General features: G+C 37.4%; 2 protein-coding genes across 2 annotated transcripts in view; both read left to right on the forward strand.

Annotated features, from left to right (window-relative positions):
- LOC134657628 (protein krasavietz) overlaps positions 1–23,987 on the forward strand; it is a 347,985-nt gene that overhangs the window by 264,437 nt on the left and 59,561 nt on the right. The gene's annotated exons all lie outside the window — the stretch shown is intronic.
- Positions 10,052–23,987, forward strand: part of LOC134654848 (hemicentin-2-like) — a gene marked incomplete at its 5' end in the record, with an annotated part of 86,935 nt that continues 72,999 nt past the window's right edge. Inside the window, one exon of the mRNA XM_063510319.1 lies at positions 10,052–10,203. Within this exon, the coding sequence (XP_063366389.1) occupies positions 10,052–10,203 (152 nt within the window). The remainder of the gene's footprint in view (positions 10,204–23,987) is intronic.

Here is a 23,987-nt window from a genome sequence, read left to right on the forward strand (position 1 = left end):
TTAATGAACCTGACAACTAGCCACTCATATCGCGGGCATTAGGGCGCGCGCACACTACGAGCACGCTGCCGCAGTCATTTGCGACTGCTCGTAACGTTTTATGACTCAACAAAATGGCGACCACGACCAAGACTCATGAGTATTGCGTATTTTTTGACGAAATGAGTTGTTTTATGCATAAAATCGTAAAAACGAGTTTTTGGACGGTGTTTTTACGAAGTTTGCGTAGGTACGTGGTGGTAAATTCCATACATTGTGTTTAATGTTGTGGGAACTACATAGTTTAATACTAGCGTACCTACACAATGCGTTTACATAGTAGTAGTCTGAAATTTATGCAACTGGAATTATTAATAAAGTTTGTTAGGAGACAGGTAAAAGCTTGCAAATTAAATGATGATACCTAATACCAACAGTTCTCATTTCGTAGCACATTTATACATATAATAACATTATTTGAGTTCAAATTCAAAGTACATATGTTAACCTTACCCCACCTGCCCTAGTAGCACGGTCGCATTTTTATCATTTATCACCATGCCTGTCACGTTCTAACAAGTATGTAAGTGCGAAAGTGACGGGCATAGTGATAGTGGATAAAAATGGAACCGTGCTGAGCCCACTGACCTTAATATTTTATCAGTTTTGAAGTTGGTTTTTCTTTTTCTTAATATCAAAAAAATATTGTTATAATTTATGTTCTTGTTTTATGCATAAGCATACTCTCTACCCTATCTAGCCACCTATGATATTACAGTGCCAACATAGGTTATGTTTTTCAAACAAAAAATCGGTTTTATAACTTTTTTCCATTGCAAACCAGGTAATTTTTCCGCCGCACACTAACAGTTTAAAAGGTTTTCCAAAGTGGTTACATTAGATGTAATCTCTTGCCGTTTATCGCCGCTCCGCCATTATCTGCCCTTAATCGTGCTATGACGATTAGGAGCTCCTGATTGCGCCCTTAGGGACCCCACAGATTCAGCGATACCTACTAGCGGTTTGATATTATTAATAGACTACACAATGAAACGTTTTTGTAACTTAGGATTGATTATTTGACGTTTTATAACTTTTTGTAAATATAATTTGGACATTGACATAACAGTAGGTATCTACGCACAGCAACTACCCCCACCATTTTCGCGCTTGTCATCTCATACAGGGTGCTTCCTGTAACAGGAGCAATAAATTAAACTAAAGGCTGTACTCCTCAAACTGACCAACATTTGTTCAGCAACTTTTAAAAATTATGAATCCTTTAGACTTCCTCTTTTTCATACAAAATAAATATTGACGTTGCTTGTCACGCTTAAAACATGATAAAATTTGCAATACATTGCGTCTTAGAATAAACTTTAAAGTGTAATAAAAATCAAAACATGAGTTATTTTCAAAAGTTGCTTGAGGAGTACAGCCTACAGTTTAATTTATTGCTCCTGTTACAGGAAGCACCCTGTATATTTGTGTTCAGGGCATTACACTGAATGCATCGATACCATATTCACCCATATCCGAGGCGACATGAGCGTTCACTAACCTAAAGCCTGTGCGGCCGGTTTACTACAACCATCTTCAGGAAATCAAGAAACATATTAACATACCATATTTAAAACTTTCGCGTTTTGAACACATATTAACTCACATTTTGTTGGGACATCAGAGCCCGTACACTGAGTCACTGACAGTGTCAAAACTGACATAAACGCCATCGAGAACGTAATTTACTTTCTATAAGTACCTACATCTCGTTCGCACTAATATGCGAGTACGAGCAAGATGTAGGTATAGAAACTAAATTACGTTCTCGATGGCGTTTAAAATGTCAGTGCCAAACTGATGGTAGCCATGCATACAGTTAGCCGCGACCACGACCAGTGAAACCTGTGTCGAAACGTCGGTCAATAAAGGTAATCAAATCAATTTCGCGGTAGACCCGTCTATAAATGTGTGTTACTATTAACATACCATTCAAATAAAGATCCCAACGACCCAAAATTTTGAAGTATCTTGCAAATATCTCATCAAATGCCAAAAAATGGCGCTCACTGTAAAAGCAAATATGCCTCGTTTTACCAAATCACGTTGCATTCGCGCCAATATCGTCCAAATAGCTCTCATATGCATGGAATCGAAGGAAATGCCTGAATTTACTGCTAATGCCTTTCTGGCGGCTAGTGCACTAGGGGGAAAAGTTTGGTAAACGTTACTGCAGGCGTGTACAAATCAAATAAGTAATAGATTGTGATTTGGGTGTCACTGAAATTTACTTATTAAATATATAACAGAAGTAGGTATATTTGGAAAACAGAAACCACATTTATCAAAAAATACTTGCCATAAACATGTGTTTGGTGCGTTAAGAGAATATACGTTCAATCTACACTTAGAACTTTGTATTTCAATTATGTTTTTCAACACTGATACCTATACTAAATAATAATTATTAATAAGTTCATAAATAAAAGCTAATTAGCTTTTAAATTATAAAACTGAATTTTAATGACTATTGTTCTTTAGTTTTTAACTGAATGCCTGTTAGTTATTGTTTTATTGTGACATTGTAATATTTTGTAAAGTGATTACGATTTTTGCTTTATTGCTGTTTCTGACTTAAATTTTTGAATATACCTGAACCATTTTGCATGTACCTACCCTTTATAAAGTAAAATAAAAAAATGAATAATATTGATGACAAGCAAGCTTTACTACGCTCACTTGAGTTCAGTCTACTTAGTATGTAGTGGCCTTGCCGACGAAGCTTATTGTAGTGATTATTTCATAATGTTTTTCTATATAATTTTTACTAATGTTACCTATGTCCTTCTTGTTTTATTTTAAGATATTGTTCCTGAAAGCAGAATACAGCATCAGTATCGCACAGTAAAACAAGCTAACTAAATATACAAGCCACTGCTTTATGAATCTTAAATGGAATGCATTTGGGTTGAATATTAAACGAAGCCAGGTTAATGGGCCGTCCGCTGTCTGGCAAATCGAAACACCATTTAAAGTTCAATTCAAATCTTTATATGTTTTTAAGCAACACGGGTACAGTCGCCATCAGATATATCGGAGCGGCTAAGGCGCTCACAAATATCTGAACACGCCTCTATTGTCAGGGCGTTAGAGTGCTTGTTCAGATATTGTGAACACCTTGGCCACTCCGATATATCTAATGGCGACTGTACTACGGGCAGTTTTATACAATTCTGAGTCTAGTGGCCTTGTTGTAAGCAAAGGGCATGTAACAATTGCTTTGTAAAAACTAGTGCCTACTGTAATTCTACGGAAAAAACTATTTATAGGTACATATTGTAAAGAGTGGCGGGAATGTGCATAAGATGGGACCAAGGCGAGGAAGAAAGGGGGCTTTTGCCCAGGACACTTATAGCCTATAAAAAAAAATTGATTGTTATGATTATGATTTAGGCGCTCGGAACTCGGAAATGAATGCTTTTAGTAATCTCCCGCCCTAGAAATATGACTAAGCAAGGCATACCTGATCATATTCCGCCATTGCCTGTAGGTATTTAAAATCATCACAAACTATCCTGAAAACTGCCTCATTATTGATATTTCCACAGTTAACATAATTACATTTGAAAGCATTTCAGCATTGAGAATGTAGGCTAAGGTCGGGAGTAGAATAGGTATCGGAAATATATTATGCCCGTCAGCATGACAGGAAAAGCTAGTATTGTACAGCTTTGTTCTATGAAATGAAACTACGCATTTATATGAGATGCGGCCGCTTTGAAAGCAGCTGATGGTAATTTTAGTGTGTGTTTCAATACATTTAATTATCTTATGAGGTCTGTGTCAGGCAGTTCAAGTACAGTCGATGTCAAATATATGCTGACATTGACACTTTTGCAGCTTTGCTTACTCCGTTGTAATAAGGCGAAATAAGTAAACGTATATTTGACGTCGACTGTATAAATTCTTTTTTGTTTTTTCTTTCAATACATAACTTGTTTTTGCTCTATTTCTATTGTTTTATAAACTGGAGCTATATAAACTAATTACAGGACTAGATATACCTCACGTCTTTATAAGTGCAAAGTTTCAATACAATCCAACGCGTAGTTTTAAAATGAGAACGAAACTCCGTTTGTATGGGAAGGTGAAATTCGGCTGAGCTTGCTGGGAATTCTTACTAACCCGGGGTTAACAAGTTAAACCTGGAGTTACCATGGTTACCAGTACAATTCAACACTGGGTTAACGGTTTAACTAGTTAACCCGGGGTTAGCGGGATGGTGCAAGTGCGCTTAAAGGGATAAAATTGGTTTTATATACTATCAAACTAACTTTAACCTTTAAAAAATGTGTTTTTTTCCCCAAAACTTATTAGTTTTCCACACATTTTAATTCCATCTATAAGTTACATTAGCATAGTTAAGTCCATGAGTCCATAAGTTAGTTGCATTAGTCTTGGGCCTGGTGAGATATGGCTGAGGTCGGTGATCGGCTCGCAGGTGCCGGTGCGCGATTGAGATAACTTTATACACATAGCTCGAGGCGATGGACAATCTTCGACCTACTAGGGCACAGATTATATTATAAGGTACCGTAAATAACCCAACTGTAGTCCAGGTCTACAACAATGGTCCACAGTTTAATGCCATCCATAAGTTACATGGATGGCATTAAACTCTCAGGTGCCGGTGCGCGATTGAGGTTCGGGCTCAATTAGACGGCGCGCGAACTCGCATGCGATTTTATGGCTCCTCTACACGATGGGCCAACGCCGGTCACTCCAAGGGACGCTTGAACCCTTAAGGAGAATCTGAGCATGATTGTTCTCAAAGTCTGTATGTAGCGACCAGGACAAATTCCTGTAACCTCTCTTTTATTGGCGGGAATATCGAGCCACTATACCAGTGCGCCATTTGAAATCTTTATACCTCACGACATAGGACTTATTTTCCCCCGACCAGTGCAGAATTAAGTTTGCACAGCGTCGATGGGTACGGGTGGACTGAAATAGATTTTAAGGAATCAATTCTAGATTTTGTTGCAATCTTTTGCGGTTTAGAAGTTTCTGGAAATTGCATTACACTTCTAGATCGTTGTTTGTAAACGAAATGTATTGGAGTTGTTTTGGATCTGCGTGTAGTTCGAAAAATTCTAACATTCTGTAATGGAACGCAATTTGTAGAGGAATGGAATGAGGATTGCTTCAGCAGCCTTTTTACATAGATTGTTTCAAAAGCCTGTCGGGTAGACGCGTTTAAAAAAATAATTACGACATTTTACGAACGCGACTGCCATCTGACCTTCCAAGTCTTCCAACCCAGAGAGTAAACTAGGCCTTATTGGGATTAGTGCAGTGCAGTTTTGTTTCACGATGTTTTTCTTCACCGAAAAGTGACTGATAAATAACAAATGATATTTCGTATATAACCACTCACATGATTCCGATTTTAACAAAAGGTGCCCTGAACTGCTCTGCCATTTCGCAGATACGACGGCACAGTGTCATGATATTTTCAAAAATCGATAACTTTACTTCTGCTAAAGCATTTGCAACGATTCTTTTGGTTTTTTAATGATAAAGAAACAAAGAATTTATTTTACTACTATAGCATTGTGCTGTTATAATAAAAATAATTATTAAAAATTCACAAAGTTGACCCAATGAAATAATGTCCGCGTTATAGTAGAAAACTATTTTTAATTAAAAATCTAAATCGATAACGTATCTTTTTTTTGTATTCAATTTAAAGAAGACTTAATAAGCTTTTAATTGGTACTAAACATCTTGATAGCTCACCTATGAAATTGCCGAGTAAAACTAATTCAAATTCCGATAAGAAACTTTCGAATTGCTCAATCTGCTGTGAAACTATATATTATGAAGTACTAAGTACTGAAGTACTAAAATATAGTAAAAAACAGTTTAAGACACTAATAATCTTGAAATAAAATGCATAACTTATGCAATTATAACGATGATAGTAGCTATATAACTTAAAATAACAAAAGAGTATCTACGTACCTACTAAATTTTGGTGTTTTTATAATTGCCGATCACCAACAACCGAACTAACTTATAACTACACTAACACGTTTAATACATCCACCATAATACACACTTCACAACATATTAAGCACAATAAACCAATAATAACTATTAACACATAAAATTATACTGATTACAAACGTAAATAAGCCGGTAAACTGACTTCTTCCATCTCAAAAATAAAGATGGCTACCCATTTAGGGTGGAGACACAACAGCGCACGGTGCAGATGTTCAACAGAAATAGGAACTGTAAAATTGTAATACCTAATTAATTATTTATTTAATCGTATAATTATTTAGTTTATTCAATGTAAATAGCAAAGAAATATTAGTAAATACAAATTATAAGTAAGTAGTAAAAAAAATCCCAAAACGCGTATGCAACGCGTCTAGTACACCACATGCCTTACGATATGCAGAAATGCTTTAAGCAACCACAGTTGCCGGGTTTGTACTTACAATTTACCGTCACATGTTTTGATCGCTAATCCTGTGTAATACACAGTGATTTAATACATTCTATGGTTTATTAATGTAACTTAATAATCGAACTATTTAATGTCTATTGGTTGCTCAAGATATATTTAGTAATCTTAGAAATGTAGGGCATTCAAATAAGAAACACGTCAAGAATCTACAGAACTATTGTTTTGAAGTGATATTATTTGGTCATCAATATTAAGTAGGTCTAAAATATAGTTTTAAACTAATAGACCAATAAACGCGGAGTAGTTTAATATACATTACTAATAGAAATATCTAAATTTGAATACTTGAGGCATTTTAAAACACGCAGCAACTTTTTACACATCGCACTTCCTGAACAACTTGCAAAGTAAAATAGATAAGAAATACTGTGGTTGTGTCTATATGGTTGAAACATTTTTTAAATATTGTCACGTTGGTAGTCTGTGTTTTAAAAATTGTTTATACCGTATCTGTGCAGCCCTTCACAGATAATAAATAAAAAACCGCATACACTCCTTTTGCAACTCGAGTTGCGACGATCATTTTAGAGGTGCGCAATCTTGAAACTCTAGTTGCTGGAATCATGTGAGTGGATAAATAAGTTCCGAAAAACTCATTGGTACGAGGCTGGTTTTGAACCGCGCCCTCCGGATGGAGAATCGTATGCTCTTACCGCTAGGCTTAAAAGCTTGTAACTTGTAATACAGCGGATGTGACTTTTTGACAGCTTTTGTTAGAAAGGGACTTCCACTTGTATTACAAGTTACAAGCTTTTGAGAATCGGGCCCCATCGCTTTATGATAATGATAAGTCCAGTAGTGTGGTGGTGAATAATACAGTTAGCAACAAAGTAACATATCAAACAAACTTGTAAAGATGTAATGAGCGTGTGCACTTGTGCAGATAATTTTGACCGCTTCGTCCGCTCCACTACTTCTGCAACTTGCAGTACACTGTTAAATCTTTTTATTGGCTTCAGATCGAAACTGAACAGGTGCTCGTTACTGAGCTTAAGGGGTTTAAAGCTCGATATCTCGGGAAAAGCTTCCACGATTGAGCTTTTATGATATTAATAATGGTAGAGCAAAGAAACTTGTACAGTCATCAGAAATGTAGCTTGGTAAGAGCGTTTCTACGGATATTTATTTCTGCCATGCAAAAGGTAAAGCTAAGCCATTTTATAAAAGTAATCTTATTTATTTAAAGCATACAAAACAAGGCAAAATATCAGATTATTTTGTATTTTTAACTAAAACGAATTGTTTGTTTTCTAGTTTGTTTAACTTATTTTGGAGCCGTTGCTGATACACTTCGCCCCAACGGGATCTTTTGTGTAGGTATAGCTTTGTCAAGAAAGAGCTACCTTGAGCCTACTCAAGAGTTTTTTTGACCATTTCCATATGTCAGATGATGAATAGCGACAAGGAATTAATTATTTCGAACATAACTAACAAACCCGAGAATTCATACATCAATAAAAAAATCTGTTAGAATGTTTGAGATCGCGTCAAAACACGAATAAGTGAACAGCTACAAGGAATTAATGATTTTGAGGCACATGACTAACAAACCTTAGTTCCTATACCACTAGAACAAAAGGACGAAATTCGCGTTAGTTAAGATCTTAGACATAAATCAGAGAATTGAGAATCTCTATAGAATGTTGTACTTAATTAAGATTAATCTGAGTCGGTTCGTTGAAGACGTATGCGCAGCGCGGCTCATGTATGTTAACTTATTTCAGTACGGACTGTACGAACAAGTGTTTGTAACAGCTATCACTTAAAAATATACAATACAATACAATACAATAAAATTCCTCTTTATTTTTTGTTGATGGTGCGGGACCCTCCGTGCGCGAGTCCGACTCGCACTTGGCCGGTTTTTTTGCTTGTTTTGCTCTATTTCCTGTTGATGGTGCGGAACCCTCCGTGCGCGAGTCCGACTCGCACTTGGCCGGTTTTTTGTTTTTGCATTAGGTAAGCTTTCGTTTCAACAACAAACAACTTAACTGTAATTTTGTGGAGCTTTGTCCTTAACAAAAATGTTGTAACTTCTGTAAATAAATAAATATATAGGTATATTTTTATTTTGCCTCATTGTATTCGATCCGACATTATATCAAATCAGACAATGTGAAAACGCTGTAAGCTTTATCGAAAGGAAATATTACTTCTTTATACCTCGCGCGTTCAATGATGGTCCCAATGACAGTTCGTTTTATATGGATCAGCTGTCACGTTAAATGTTTGTACAATATTTCTAGACATTTTTTGGAAGTAAGTTTAATTATACATTTAAACAAATTTTAGGTATCTACGTCAAACGGTCTCTGAGAAAAACGCATTTAACTGATTTGCAAGACCGAAGTGATACCATAAGTGTTCCGTGAACGAAGTTTTGTACGGAACACTAAAAATGTAACATTTAAGTAAAATGTAACATTTAAGTAAAATGTAACATTTAAGTAAAAATGTAACATTTAAGTAATAAAAATACATAATCCTTAAAATTTTTTTTACTTGAGCCTTATTCAAAACCGAGTTGGAGTAACTCTCATTGAAATCATCATTCGACACGTTAGCCTTGTATAGAACGTAAATAGCTAGTAAACATTTACTTTACGAGTATATTTTTCTTTTTATTTTTCAACATCAACACATCATTTCATGCGTATCGTACATAGTAATATTACATATTTAGGTATTATCCAAAAATAATATAATTTATTACAAAAACTACATTTTATTTAAACCTTCAAACAGTTCCAACAAGCGAAATTAGTCCCTATTATCGTAATGAACTAGTTTATTCGGCAGAAGCTCACAACACGGGCTCTTACAGAATTCCGAGTCTTTAAAGACCCCTAATTGGCAAGCTGTTTGCATTCAGGGAGGCTTTAGGCACGTTTGGCTCGTTAAACGAAAAAAAACAAGATCTTTAAGAAGAAAGCGGAGACAGGAGGTACCGTGCGAAATCGCCTTTTCATACAAACTTAGTCCTCATTTTTTAAATCTATTGTATATCAACCGCTGCTATGCCCCCTACGTAAGATATTTTTCGATTTTTAGCTAGCCCGAAGCGGTGAATTCCATTTTCCTTTTTATATAAAAAAAAAACACACACGCTGAGAAACACAACTGCGGATACCCTAAGCAAACTGTTCACCAGATGGTTTTCTAATGCCCCATAACCAAGTATGGATTCCCATGGATTTCAAGACCTCACGAGCGACGCTATCGACTATACTTACGGAATGCTAAATTTAAGTTATTATTATGATTTGCATGTTAATACTAAAAACATAGGTAAAATGCCATACGATAAATAAATAAAAACACCCAAACACCATCTCGAAAAATTGGTTCACCCATGCTTGTTGTTAACCATAAGATGTTAAATATTTTTGCACTCCCATCAAAGACAACACGAATTTTCTCAGTGTCCCCATATTTATTAAAAATTCCATGATGAGGCAAAATGAAATATCCATGGCCAGAGTCCACATTAAAGTGTGAAAGTACTTGTTGGCAAAGTGGCAAGCTAATTAAAATATAGTCGATTTTGTTCCAGTGTCCACGGTGGAGGTGGAGGCCGTGGTGGGGCGGAGCGCCTCCCTGCCCTGCGACATAGAACCTGACACGAACGAAGACCGCGTGTATATGGTGCTGTGGTTCCGGCATTCTGGAGGGAAGCCTCTATACAGGTTAGTCTTAATATAACATGGTGGAGGTGGAGGCCGTGGTGGGGCAGAGCGCCTCCCTGCCCTGTGACATAGAACCGGACACCAACGAAGACCGCGTGTATATGGTGCTGTGGTTCCGGCATTCTGGAGGGAAACCGTTATACAGGTTAGTCTTAATATAACATGGTGGAGGTGGAGGCCGTGCCGTGGTAGGGCGGAGCCCCTCCCTGCCCTGCGACATAGAACCAGACACCAACGAAGACTGCGTGTCAATTTACGACGGTACTGTTAACCAGGGTTAACAGGGACGGCGGGGTGAATAGTGATATAAATCGGGAATGTAATTACTTAACCTGTTTTTTTTTTTTTTACTTTCTAAACTCTACTATTATTTTTAATTACGTTAACGTTAAACAATTTGTGTAGGTCGTTTTTAAGTAATTATCACGTAAATTGAATTCCCAGTTTATATCCATAATATCTGGGTGACCGACCTTTGCTCGCAAAACATATAAAAACTCAAAAATGCGCGTTTTCCCAGAGATAAGACCTAGCTAAATCGATTTTTCGTCCCCCAAAACCATATAGCAAATTTCATCGAAATCGTCCGAGATCCCCGAAATATAAATAAATGAACAAGAATTGTTCGTTTAAAAGTATTAAATAGATGAGATAGATTCACACCCCCGTTCACGGTACCTAATGAATCTTGACATTGCAATGTCGTAGTTCGTTTGTTTGCGGTTCCAGGCATTGAATCACAGCAGTCTGGATTTAAATCTTGTTTACCTTTTATACCATGTCGGTGCTTTAGGGTCCACCTCATAGTAAGCGGTCACCGTAGGTATGGACCTGTAAAACACCAAGGATTGTGTTAACTCGTTTTTAAACGTCTCTGCAACTTATTATTGTAAGTACTCCTTTAAAGTAATTAAAATGACGAAAAAATATTTATATGAGGTTAAAACATTAACGATAATGATGTTACAGTATAACTGAAGTTTTTTTTGTCACTACGCACTACATGTATTGGATTCTCGAATAGGGATAACAGCCAGGGGTTTGATTGTGGCACTACATGTATTAGAGACCCTACGCCTCCATTTTCAGAACATTCAGAGTGCTCAGCACGCTTAGAAACCGTAGATTTTAATGTTAGTACCGATCACCCAACAGTTTTAATTCGAAAAATCCAGGTAAAAGGTACAGACACCGTAATATTCACGCTATCGAAATACCACAGTCCCGTATTTGCGGCCCGATCCCGTACACCTGTTCATGGTGACCGCTCAAAGGGATGAGAGACACATGACAGACTTGTACGCGTCGCCGAGTACAGACCACGCCGCCAGGCATACACAACTACATAAAACCTCTGCCTATGTGTTGCTATTGTTCACTAAGCTCATCGCCTCAAATAATTTATTAGGCCTAAAACCTCACAATAATAGATTGTTAACCAAGGGGTGAAAGGCACTCATTGCCGAGGTAGTTTGGTGCTCGAACGCAGTGAGAGCGCCACTAGTCCGAGGCTGAAATGATGCCTTTCACCCGAATTAAACACTCTACTTTTCATCTCGAATACGAGGAAAGTAAAATGCATGTGATTAAAAACAAACATGACTGAGTATTAATTTTATACTGTTGCTCGAGGGTACTTTCAAATTAACAATTTAAGTAAAAGAATCGTTATTTATGGAATGGTTGAAAGTCAGAATGGAAATGGTATAACAAATCCATTTAAAACCAAATTTCAACTGTTTATCTTAAAAAAATGTAAAAAAAAGTTAAATGCTCTAGTGCAGAAACATATAACTTTCTGCTCACCTTTTAGAATAACAATGATTCTCTTTCAGACCATGAGAAATGAAAACAAATGAGGCGCATTGGAACTTTGCAATCTTTGATCTAATATTCATTCGACATAATTCTTAGTCAGTCAATTTCAACTTTACTGGGTTTTGTATCATTTCGGTGATTCTATTTTCGTCAAGTAAGTACATTTCGTGCGCTCAATTGGTACCTAGAGGCGCGACTAAGTGTAAGGCCTGAGTGGACGCTCGAAGCGGAGCGTTCGGCGGGGCGTGCAGCGTGGCGTCGGGCTAACAAGTGATTTGAGCAGCGTGCACTAAGGCCGCTACTATACGTTTGCATTTGTTTAAAAAACATGCACGCCGCACGCCCCGCCCCGCTGCACGCCCAACTCGAGCGTTCACTCAGGCCTTACACCTTAGTACTTAATTAGCGAGTAATGATCAACAAATGATCCTATAAGAGTTCCGTTTGTCCCTTATGAAGTATACCCTAGAAGTCGTCGTCATGCTTATTGTTGTTTTTAATATGAAATTTTCAAGTATACTTGCCGGCCGAGGCGGCGAGGTCGCCAAGCGAGACGAACAGCAACCCTGTTCAATCAACACCATTTAACCTACGCCGTCACATTCCTGCATTTACAAAGCTTAGATTACCAACTTAACTTTGCTGTTGCCGAAATAAATCCAGCCTTGACTTTGGAAGATCGGATAGAGATCGCACGTGAATTTGTAAGGTTGTGTCACCTATATTGGAATTTGTGGACGGTTGTTCGCTTTCGTTTGTCTCGTTGGGGTGTTTTTTTTTTCTTATTTCTTTAGAGTACCGAATAAGTATTAAGTATAACGCAAAATCTGCATGCGAAGTTTTTAGGGAGACAAATAAAAATATGTAGGTATGTGATGTCCATTAAAATTGTATACCTACGTTTAAATCGTTCTTGAGTATAGTTGAGCACTTAAATGTTTATAAAAAAGTTATATAAATATACGATACAAAATCTAATTACACAATACAAAATATTTAATTAATATGTGTTTCTGAGAACCTTGGTCTCTTTTATCATCTTAGGTTAGGTTAGACATAATAAATCCTTATTTAGTTACCTAATGTCATACGTTTAACTTGGCAAGCTAAATTACGATGTCTTCTATTCGCCGGCTGAGAATACGTTTGTGCCATATCCATTTTTGAGCAAAATCGTTTTTTAATGATTTCTAAAATAACAAAAAATATGCTATAATTGACACTAATCGGTTTTTGAAAAAGCGGCCAAGTGCGAGTCGGACTCGCCCATGAAGGGTTCTGTATTTAGGGGATTTATGACGTATTAAAAAAAAAACTACTAACTAGATCTTGTTCAAACCAATTTTCGGTGGAAGTTTGCATGGTAATGTACATCATATATTTTTTTTTAGTTTTATCATTCTCTTGTTTTAGAAGTTACAGGGGGGGACACATTTTACCACTTTGGAAGTGTCTCTCGCGCAAACTATTCTGTTTAGAAAAAAATGATATTAGAAACCTCAATATCATTTTTGAAGACCTATCCATAGATACTCCACACGTATGGGTTTGATGAAAAAAAAATGTTTTGAGTTTCAGTTCTAAGTATGGGGAACCCCCAAAAAAAATTTTTTTTTTTCTATTTTTGTGTGAAAATCTTAATGCGGTTCACAGAATATATCTACTTACTAAGTTTCAACAGTATAGTTCTTATAGTTTCGGAAAAAAGTGGCTGTGACTTACGGACGGACAGACGGACAGACGGACATACGGACAGACAGACAGACAGGCAGACATGACGAATCTATAAGGGTTCCGTTTTTTGCCATTTGGCTACGGAACCCTAAAAACATACTTTTCAAAAATGTTGTGCCATATCCGCATTTTACTATAGGATGTTTACATTTTGTTAACAGAAAATTATCACAAAAATGTGACATATCCAAAACTTTTGTGTCATATCACACATTGTACGTTTAACATTTACTCATCAAAAACGGATATGGCAATAATAAAAGTGCTTTTATTTCATGATTACCACTATATTCACAATATTTGTTTAGTACTATAAATAGTAAACATATGTGCCTAAATGATAAATAAGTTCAATATTTCCTAAATGTAAAACTTTTCGAGAAATTATTTTTTTTTGCTTCTTTTCGCTCTCCTGTAAACCAATGTAAGTGGCGTATGGCACAAACGTATTCTCACCCAGCGTATTATTAAGTAGCTAATATACCATTTTATTTAAGAACATTTAGATTAAGAACCTTATTTAGTTACCTAATGTCATACGTTTAACTTGGCAAGCTAAATTACGATGTCTTCTATTATTAATTAGCTAATATACCTACCATTTTATTTAAGAACATTTAGAATAAGAATTGTTTATTACCACATATTCAATACAAGTACCTACATAAAAATTACATAATAGAAGAAAAGAAAGAATAACAATAATATATACAAATCAAACAAACAAACAGAATATATTGGGCAAAGGGTTTTCGGTCTCAGCGTGTGCCGGGCCGAGATGTCAGCGCTGGTTTTCAGACCGGTCCCAGTTAGTACACTAAACTTTTTTCTTAGATTTAGGTATATTTATAATATGTTATTTCTAGAATAACGAGCCCTTTTGATCTAAATAGAAAAAAAATACCGTCCCAAAATGTTCATACATTTTTTTCCTTCCATTCCGTAACCGTCATACAAAGTCTATGATTATTACGATACCTCCTAGCCCCAAGCGTACTTAAAGTCTATTTTTTTATTCGGTAGACTAAAATGACATTTCATAATATGAACATAAAATAATATTTCATAATATGAAATGTCATTTTAGTCTACCGAATAAAAAAATAGACTTTAGCTATGCCAATGTCACACTTAGGAAGTTAATTTATAAATCAATAGCACCCGAATGTCGCCGATTCGAACGAGGCAATTAGGGCTCCATGTTGCTATTGGAGGCAGGAGTCGCACGAATGGACCAAAATTGTGTGACCTCGATATCATCGTAATAAATATGAGTAAGGACAGGTACCTAATCGCGATGTTTGAAATAAAAGTAAAATGGAAATAAGAAATAAGCGGTTTTGACTTTACAATATTAGTGGTGGGAATTGCTATAACTGTTCAAAATTTTAGGTATCTACGTCAAATCAAACGGTCTCTAAGAAAAACGCATTTAACTGATTAGCAAGACCGAAGTGATCCCATAAGTGTTCCGTGAACAAAGTTTTGTACGGAACACTAAAAATCGCGAAAACATGTTAAACTTTCATTCATTTTCAGTTGTATAACCGTTACCCTGCGTAACATGGCAGTACAATTTTAGAATACAATCATTGGTAACATAGCCGAGGCATCTGATCAGCGAAATTTTTAAACAGAAGTATATTTTCGATTTTCCGGAGGTCGCGGGTTCAAATCCTGGCTAGTACCAATGAGTTTTTCGGAACTTATGTACGAAATATCATTTTGATATTTACCACTAGCTTTTCGGTGAAGGAAAACATCGTGAGGAAACCTGCATACATCTGCGAAGAGTGTATGTGAAGTCCCCAATCCGCATTGGGCTAGCGTGGGGACTATAGCCCGAGCCCTCTCGCGCGTGAGAGGAGGCCTGTGCCCAGCAGTGGGACGTATAAAGGCTGAATTATTATTATTATTATATTTTCAGAGTAATTGAGATAAAAGGTAAGAATCCGCACGACGGCCATTACTTCTGTCGCAAGTTAAGCGCGGCGCGCCATATCTTTTCTTTCCTTCTAATTTACCCCTCCTCTCAAGTTGAAATTTTAAGCTGGTTTGGATAATTAAATGACTCGTCACTCTGCAAGCAATCGCAAGCTCCCAGCTTCAAGCGCTGGCCCAATTTAGCTCGAATTTTCGAATTTCACTCGGATTGTTCGCAATTTTACCAAGTTAGCCTAGTTCGGTTTTTCTTGCAGGTGAAGTTGACGACAGTTTAATAAACCTGTCAAGTTTTATTCGCGTTAGTCGTTTGAAACTTTGCTTATTACTATGGAATAACATATATTTTCGCTTGGCATCTTTAAAGTTTTGTTCTTAATGGATTTCCTTTGTACAGTGGCGGCTAATAATATTTCCACACCTAATAAGAGAGAGAATAAGAGCGTCATTCTACAATGCTTTTACACAGTTTGTAACGAGTATTATTATTTATAAATTAGCTTTTGCCGTCTATTTTTTGATGTACTTTAAAATGTAAAGTAAAAATTTCGAGTTTATCGATGTCATCATCACTACTTTGTCACTCGTTTTAGGGTTCCGTACCCAAAGGGTAAAAACGGGACCCTATTACTAAGACTCTGCTGTCCGTCCGTCCGTCCGTCCGTCCGTCCGTCTGTCACCAGGCTGTATCTCACGAACCGTGATAGCTAGACAGTTGAGATTTTCACAGATGATGTATTTCTGTTGCCGCTATAACAACAAATACTAAAAACAGAATAAAATAAAGATTTAAGTGGGGCTCCCATACAACAAACGTGATTTTTGACCGAAATTAAGCAACGTCGGGCGGGGTCAGTACTTGGATGGGTGACCGTTTTTTTGCTTGTTTTGCTCTATTTTTTGTTGATGGTGCGGAACCCTCCGTGCGCGAGTCCGACTCGCACTTGGCCGGTTTTTTATTAATAGTTAAAGTTGATCATATTCTAAGTAGCTCATATTTAACATAATCATCAATTTTGTTTTCTTTGGAAATCATGCCAGCCTAACCTATGAAGGAATATGGATTATTTAAAAAATTAGGAGTGTAATGTATAAGTGAACATAACATTTTTATCAAATTGGACTGAAGACTGCTCTGTTATCAATACTGGCGCCAGTGCCGCTTTTTAATTAGTTGTACTTTTTTCGTCAGAATTCGATTGAATTTGGTGGATATATAGAGTCCCCTATTCTGTACAATATTGAACATGAACACGACACCGTGTAATCAGAAGGTTTTCAATCTTTGACACCGTTCACCATTTAACACACACATAGCCGGTGGAACAGCTTCCAAAAGGCTACGCTTTCATCCAACGAAAGCACGAAAGGATTGCGTTATGTAATAAGTGATATTTATTGAATTAATGGAAGAATATAGTTGATCAACTACTTATATTTTAAACAATTTATGTGTTTCTCAAATACTTCTTACTTCCTTGTATACGTAAAAGATTGTAAAGGCAGCATCAAATATCCCAACAAGACCTCAAGAAAGAGAACACACCTGGTGGACCAGAATAAAGAAGGCTCTAAGCCCTGAATATCTTGCCTTCGACAACCCAAGACACGGTGCCTACGACCTACGTGCAAGGATGCTCGTTGCTCGACCCCAATTGAGAATGGGATCTTTCCCAGAAATAAGAAGAGGTCGAAACATGTAACAGTCAATCAAAATGTTAATACGTTCATATTCTCACTTTAACTTAATGCCGCTTGTTTGCTTCTTACATAACGCCGTCCAGTTTAAAAATCGTGAGGTTCGACACAAAAATAAAGGGGGTTTTCGGCAAAGCCATTTTCGGGACCAATTAGCGGTTCCCCGAATGCGTCGGTCGTAGTCGGTGCAGCGATTTTTCAGAGCTCTCCAAACAGCGTCGTTAATACGCTATCGGTGGGATCAGGCTGTGGCCTTTTAGGCAGCGTTTTTTCATCAGCAGTTTGAGATGCATAGAGATTCAAATGTCCATTCAGTAGAAACGTTTGTTACAAGGGTACGGCTTTCATGTTAATGAAAAGATGGCTGTTGACACCTAAGAATATTTGTAGTAATTCGTAAGTATTTTTAATCCCCGTATTGTTAGTATTCTAAGCATAATTGAGAAATGTTTCAATACTTTGTTAACTATTTAGATTATTATGTATAAGTATGTATGTAGATATGTAGTTCGACAAGTATACAACAACAACAACAAAGTACAATATTAAGTAATAAATAGTAATAAAATTTAATCGCCATGTAACCCTAGTACACAAATTCAAGCAGACCGGTGCAAATGTAGCAAGTAAGTAACAAATGTAACAAAAGGTACGACGCAAATAAATAAATGTTGGATAGGTATTACTTACAAATCAAATTTGCGTATAAAGTTTTTTTTTGTTAATAATTCGTGCAACATAACTGATTTTTAGGCAAGGTTACTGAGGTAGTAAAGAGTAAAATCGCTGCCCCCCGACCGCACCTTAGACCGTGGCCTTTTAAAAACATGCCGTTATCGGGCCCGCTAAATCCTTCTCGTATTTATCACAAGCACAAAGCTTCACATGACGCCCAGCTCGTTAGCTCTGCGACATTAACTAACACCGCGTTGCAAGTCATGAGTGGTAGCGATTTTAAACTAACTTAGGTGTTATACTTACGTTCAGAAACACAATGCTTCAAATGACGCCCGGCTTGTAGCTTGCGACATTAACTTACACTGCGTCGCAAGCTACGAGTGGTAGCGTTTATAAGCTGGTTGAATTGGTATTGTTCATGTTTCCTCTCGTTTTCTCCACTCGACCCTTGTCGTTGGTATTTTCCCACCATTTCGGGTAGAATGCGTTTAGACGCAAGGTCATCCCGCCACTTCCTTTTTGGTCTGTCTGTATCCCGGCCTGGACTATCTATGGTGTTCTACTCAGTAACCATTTTGGCCCACCTTTCCGGGTCGTTAGCTCTGGAAATTCGATTTTTAAACATACGTTATTCTAAGCTAGGTATATTTATCAGAAGTACTAAGTACATAGCATATCATGCCTGCATCATTGGCTCTGGCATAAAGTAAGGCTGCGTCGTAAGTCTTAAGCGGTAGCGGTTCTAACGTGCAGTTTTAGCTCTCATTTTGCTGACGGATTTAGGTAACTAAATTTGATACCTAAGTGACATAGCTATCGATATCGGTACGTAATTGTGGACATTTAATTCAAATCAAATGTTATAATAGAGATAAACCTCTACTTCTAAACTTTTGAGTGCCATAAAAACTTCACCTAATGTTCACCACAGGGCTCATAGTAGCGAATCTATAAAATGCGGTTAAATGTCCTATCGAGTTTACGTCTGAGGCGTAAAACTCCATATGAAGTACGGCTCGTTAGCTCCAAGACATTAAATAATGCTGCACCGTAAACCATAAGCGAAAGCGATTTATTCGATTGTGTTTAGCACAGCAGATTATAACGCATTGCGTTTATTTTATTTTTTAATTGGATTAGGTTAGGTTGTGAAATTAGCTTACTAACTTCACATTAAAACTCACATAAAACTTAACTCAGTGAAAAATGGTGACAGCTGATGTGACAATTTTAGACAGCATTTACTGCTCTCCTGTGCACAAATTAAAGGTTAATTAAGCCTAATTTTCTGAGGGAACCTTAATCCGCATAATACCTACTCTGTATCTATTATCCTGTGCGATAACATCAGCACTTATTAAACACACAAATTGTTAACTCACTGTCGACAGGCGTGATTAGCTTCGCTTTCCGCTTCCGCTCAGCGATTATCGCTTGTGGCACAATTTACGCTCGCTCGTCTCGCGCTGAGCCGATTTGCGATAATCCTCGCGAGCAAAGAGGATAAATAAGATACTCTAAATTTTATGAGGAAATTGATAATTGCGTTACGTCCTTAATGTAGACGCCACCTGGGATTTAAGACGAGTTTAGGTTTTCGTAAATAAACAACCTGGAGCATTCGAAATTTACTACTTACTTAGATTTCGTATTTAATATGAGATCTATCTCCATAGTGGGTATATGGTCCTGAGACGCCTGAAAGTCCAGAGGTCTTAAATTCAAATAATTTATTTACAAAAAGAATTTATATTACGTAGTACTACTAAACTAAATTATTAACTAACTTACATCTAAAATAGGCCCTTGACTTTGCGACTGCTCCAAGTTATAATCATACATCGGGGTTTTCGGTGCGGGAATGTTTTACACTAGCCAAATAACAGGTAAAAACTGTAAAAAACGATACTACTAATTTAACATTTCTAAGCACATTTGGACCTTACTACCTACGTTTAATTCATAGTTTGGTAATTAGGTATTTTACAATAAACAAAGTTATAAATACACGAAATTATTCCCGCACCGAATACCCCGGTATCGTTTTTTACAGTTTTTACCTGTTATTTGGCTACATCGGGATGTATGGTTATAAATGTTATACATAATTGTATAAGTAACAAAGTAAGTGCAAGGCCTGAGTGGACGCTCTTGTTGGGCGTGCAATGGGGCGGGGCGTGCGGCGTGCATGTTAAACAAATGCAAGCGTATAGGAGCGGCCTTAGTGCACGCTGCTCAAATTACTTGTGAGCCCGACGCCACGCTGCACGCCCCGCCGAACGCTCCGCTTCAAGCGTCCACTCAGGCCTTACACTAAAAGGTACCTACCATGCGTTAGGGCCGGACATTTATTCGTGAGAAATCTTTACGTAGTACTTATATCTACTATGTGGCACTGTATCGAGTAAGATTAACTGGAGTGACTAGACACAGCATGCTTCGTTACTCTGCACTGCTCCTAACGAACTGGCAGCCGTGCAAAACCAGTCCTACTCTAGTCTGGACGACCGCCGTATTGAATTTAGAAACTGTAAAAACTCTAAAAGCAAAAGGCAAAAACAAAAAGTTCATGACTGCTCCGAATTTGAGTCTGTTCGGAAAGAGAAGAGTCGTGCAATGTATTGGGCCCCATACATTCCACGACTCTTCTCTTTCCGCTCAGACTCTAATATGATTGTATAGGTGGGTATAGTGTTTTTTTAAACAGCTTGGGCACACCAGGTGACACTTGATCTCAATACAATTTTGCGAGATATTGCGTTTTAAGCTCATAAATTGTATTGAAGTGAAATATTTCACCGTACCCAAGCTGTTTAACAAACACTTTTACGTCACCCTAGGCCCGTAAGTGGGATTTTCTCCCCGCTACGCGAGGAGAAAATCTCACTTCCTGGCCAAGGCAAGATGTAAAACTTTTGACAAACCACGGGCGGTAATTCGTAAAGCCCCAGATCACATATTTATGGCCCTCACCTTCGGTTCGGGCCACAAACACCTGCGATCTGGAGCATTCACGAATTCACCTCCCTAGGTATGTAATGTACTATTACCATCGTATTTTCTCGGAATCGTTCGTATTTGTCATGCTACTTCAGTCAACCTCAGTACGTTTTGTACTGAGTTTGACTGAAATATGGGTTATGCAACACGTTCGTACGTTTCCGTGAAAATACGATGGAAAAGGATTATGCACTACATCTGTACTAAGGATTCAATTCAGGGCGTCTTACGTCATTCAGTTTTCGGGTAAGTACAGCGGTCCAGCGAAATCTATCCTCACAAGTAATAAAAAGACTTATCTCTATATTAATTTCATATCGACATACGATCTAGTGGAATTGCAGTGCAGTTGCAGTGGTTGTTGCAGTTGCATAGACGTCATCCGTTGAGCAATGGAATAATTGACACGTGAAATTCGTTGCAAACGGGTATTGGGAATCTTGAGAGACTAATGAATAGTGGTCTTACCATGAGTTTAGTCACTCGATCCGAACCGCCGCCATACAATCGAAGTTACACTGTCATTTTAAAACAACATTCTGAAATAACACATGAACTTTCAACTAACATATATTTTAGTATCTGTGTGGTCACGAAATGACACATGTATAAGCATCAAGGTTAAGAATAATTCCCACCGAACAAGTTTAAGACCCGCGTTTAAAACCTAACAGGCGGATTCGGCGCGCATTTAACAGTTGTACGGTCGCAAGCCGGCCGGCTCCTCGCGGATGCGGACGGCTCCGGTCAGATTCCATCGCTTCTGCCATACATAATGTATTGAAAATGCGCTCCGGCGCGGCCCGACTCCAGCCGGTCGGTGGGAATTGTACATTTAGTTCCTCAGGACAGTAATTTAAACATATTTTGATGTTACCGTGACAGCGTGGTTTAAGGAAAGGTTGTTTATTTACTCAAATTAACAAGCAACCGTATATCCTGGCACAGTACATTTTATCATTTTGTCCTTTTCGTCATCGCGCTGGTCAAAGACAATCTGCCGCCGAGTGGTGAGGTGTTCCATTCAAGGCGGAGTGGAGCATGCCTATTCAGTATTAAATAGTATCACTTAATCTATAGGTACCTACTCATGGTAAGGGTACAGTATGGGCACTAGTTGCAAATGGGTATTGGGAATCTTGACTAATGAACAGCTTTGAGGCAACAGAGATGTGATGCGATGCGGATGAGTTGAATTAACGGTATTTTAGATTCTAATTAGTCCCTAGCGTTTCAGATAATTTGGATCATACTTGTCGATTAGGTGTAACATAATGTTGTGGCCAGATTTTAGAATTGATCATATCATGATGTGAATGATGGCCATCATTTCATGAAATGATCGTTGGCCACAATGACAAAGTCAAACCTAACCTAACCATATCATGAAGTGATCAATTCTGAAATGGGTTTTCATGAAATGATTAACGCATTCACTGCCAAGGGGCGTGGCCTAGGAACAAACTTGTATGACGGTGGACGCACATGTGCGTCGGGGGCAGTGAATGTGTTAAATTCTATGATCGACACGGCGTACTTATGTACATTATTGTGGAGGCAAGGAGCTGGTTGTTGCTGGTTATGTGTTAATTTTAAACAGACTACTTTGGGAGTCCATTTAATTTAATACCAATAGTGAAAACAATTGACTTTCCAGACTAGTCAATGGTCATATTAAGAGTTTTAGAATTAAATATTTGTTCATAGAGGTTTTTAAATCACTTTATATTCAAAGGGTTTTTAATAGTTACATAGAGTTAAACCGAGACAAATCTGCAACGATTTTGATAGCACACGCAGTGCAAGTGTTATTTAAACATCAAATAATAGAAGTTTGACGTTTAAAATAATGGCTCCTCTACACGATGGGCCAACGCCGGCCACTCCAAGGGACGCATTTATACGTTAGAGGGAGCAAGTGACATTGCTATCTCATTCTACCGTATGGCTGCGTCCCTTGGAGTGGCCGGCGTTGGCCCATCGTGTAGAGGAGCCATAACACTTGCACTGCGTGTGCTATTAAAATCGTTGCAGACTTTTCTTGGACTAGCTCTTCATGTGTCGGATGATTAGAGATATATTATGCGATAAACATATATTCAAGTAAAAATTTAATTAAGTTTATTACTTTGTACTCAATTCATATATTTTTTATATTTCTGCTTGTCCCTAATATTTGAATATTTCTACGAATCTACGTACCTACCTATTACGTTAAGAAATGGAGAGAGCGTGTTCAAATATTTCCCTTTACAAGGAAATTGTTTATTCAACATATATATTATTACTCTGAAAATAGACTCTGTATTAATGATTCTGACAAAACACAAAGAGAAAAACACACTCACAGTGACACTAACAAGTACAAATTGAACAGTCGTTATTTTCTTACCAGTATTCCCAAATATTTATGTCAAGACATAGAATATATTATTATCCTTATTCACGTCTGTTTCTACGAATTAGTATTTAGGAAAGAATGTAAATATATTTAATATTATTATTTGTACGTGCTTATTATCTATATATTCTATAAGGTCAAGGTTAATGCAATTATAGGATTATTACGTCTATTATTTATTTCTAGGATATGATTGGTCCGGGACGTCCTCTATCTAAAATACGATTGCTCGGAAAGCCCTCTATGTTACGTTTTATTTCCAAGTAGCTTCTCAGGCGTTTATCATTATATAGATGACGGGAGCTCTTGTACCGTAAAACGGGGTGAGTAGGGTTTGCGGGGAGAGGTGGGTTATGAATTGGGAGAGAAGGTTTGAGAGGGGGGTGAGAAGGGATTTTAAGGCTACTGCTACAAAAATAATGTATTCCAATTTAACCCCTCGTTTCCCAGGACCTCTCAAATCCATACAATTCCGGCTCATATTTGAGCCACTGGGATCTGGCAGGTTAAAATG

Source organism: Cydia amplana, chromosome 1 (genome assembly GCF_948474715.1).
Source record: "Cydia amplana chromosome 1, ilCydAmpl1.1, whole genome shotgun sequence".
Lineage (NCBI taxonomy): Eukaryota > Metazoa > Arthropoda > Insecta > Lepidoptera > Tortricidae > Cydia > Cydia amplana.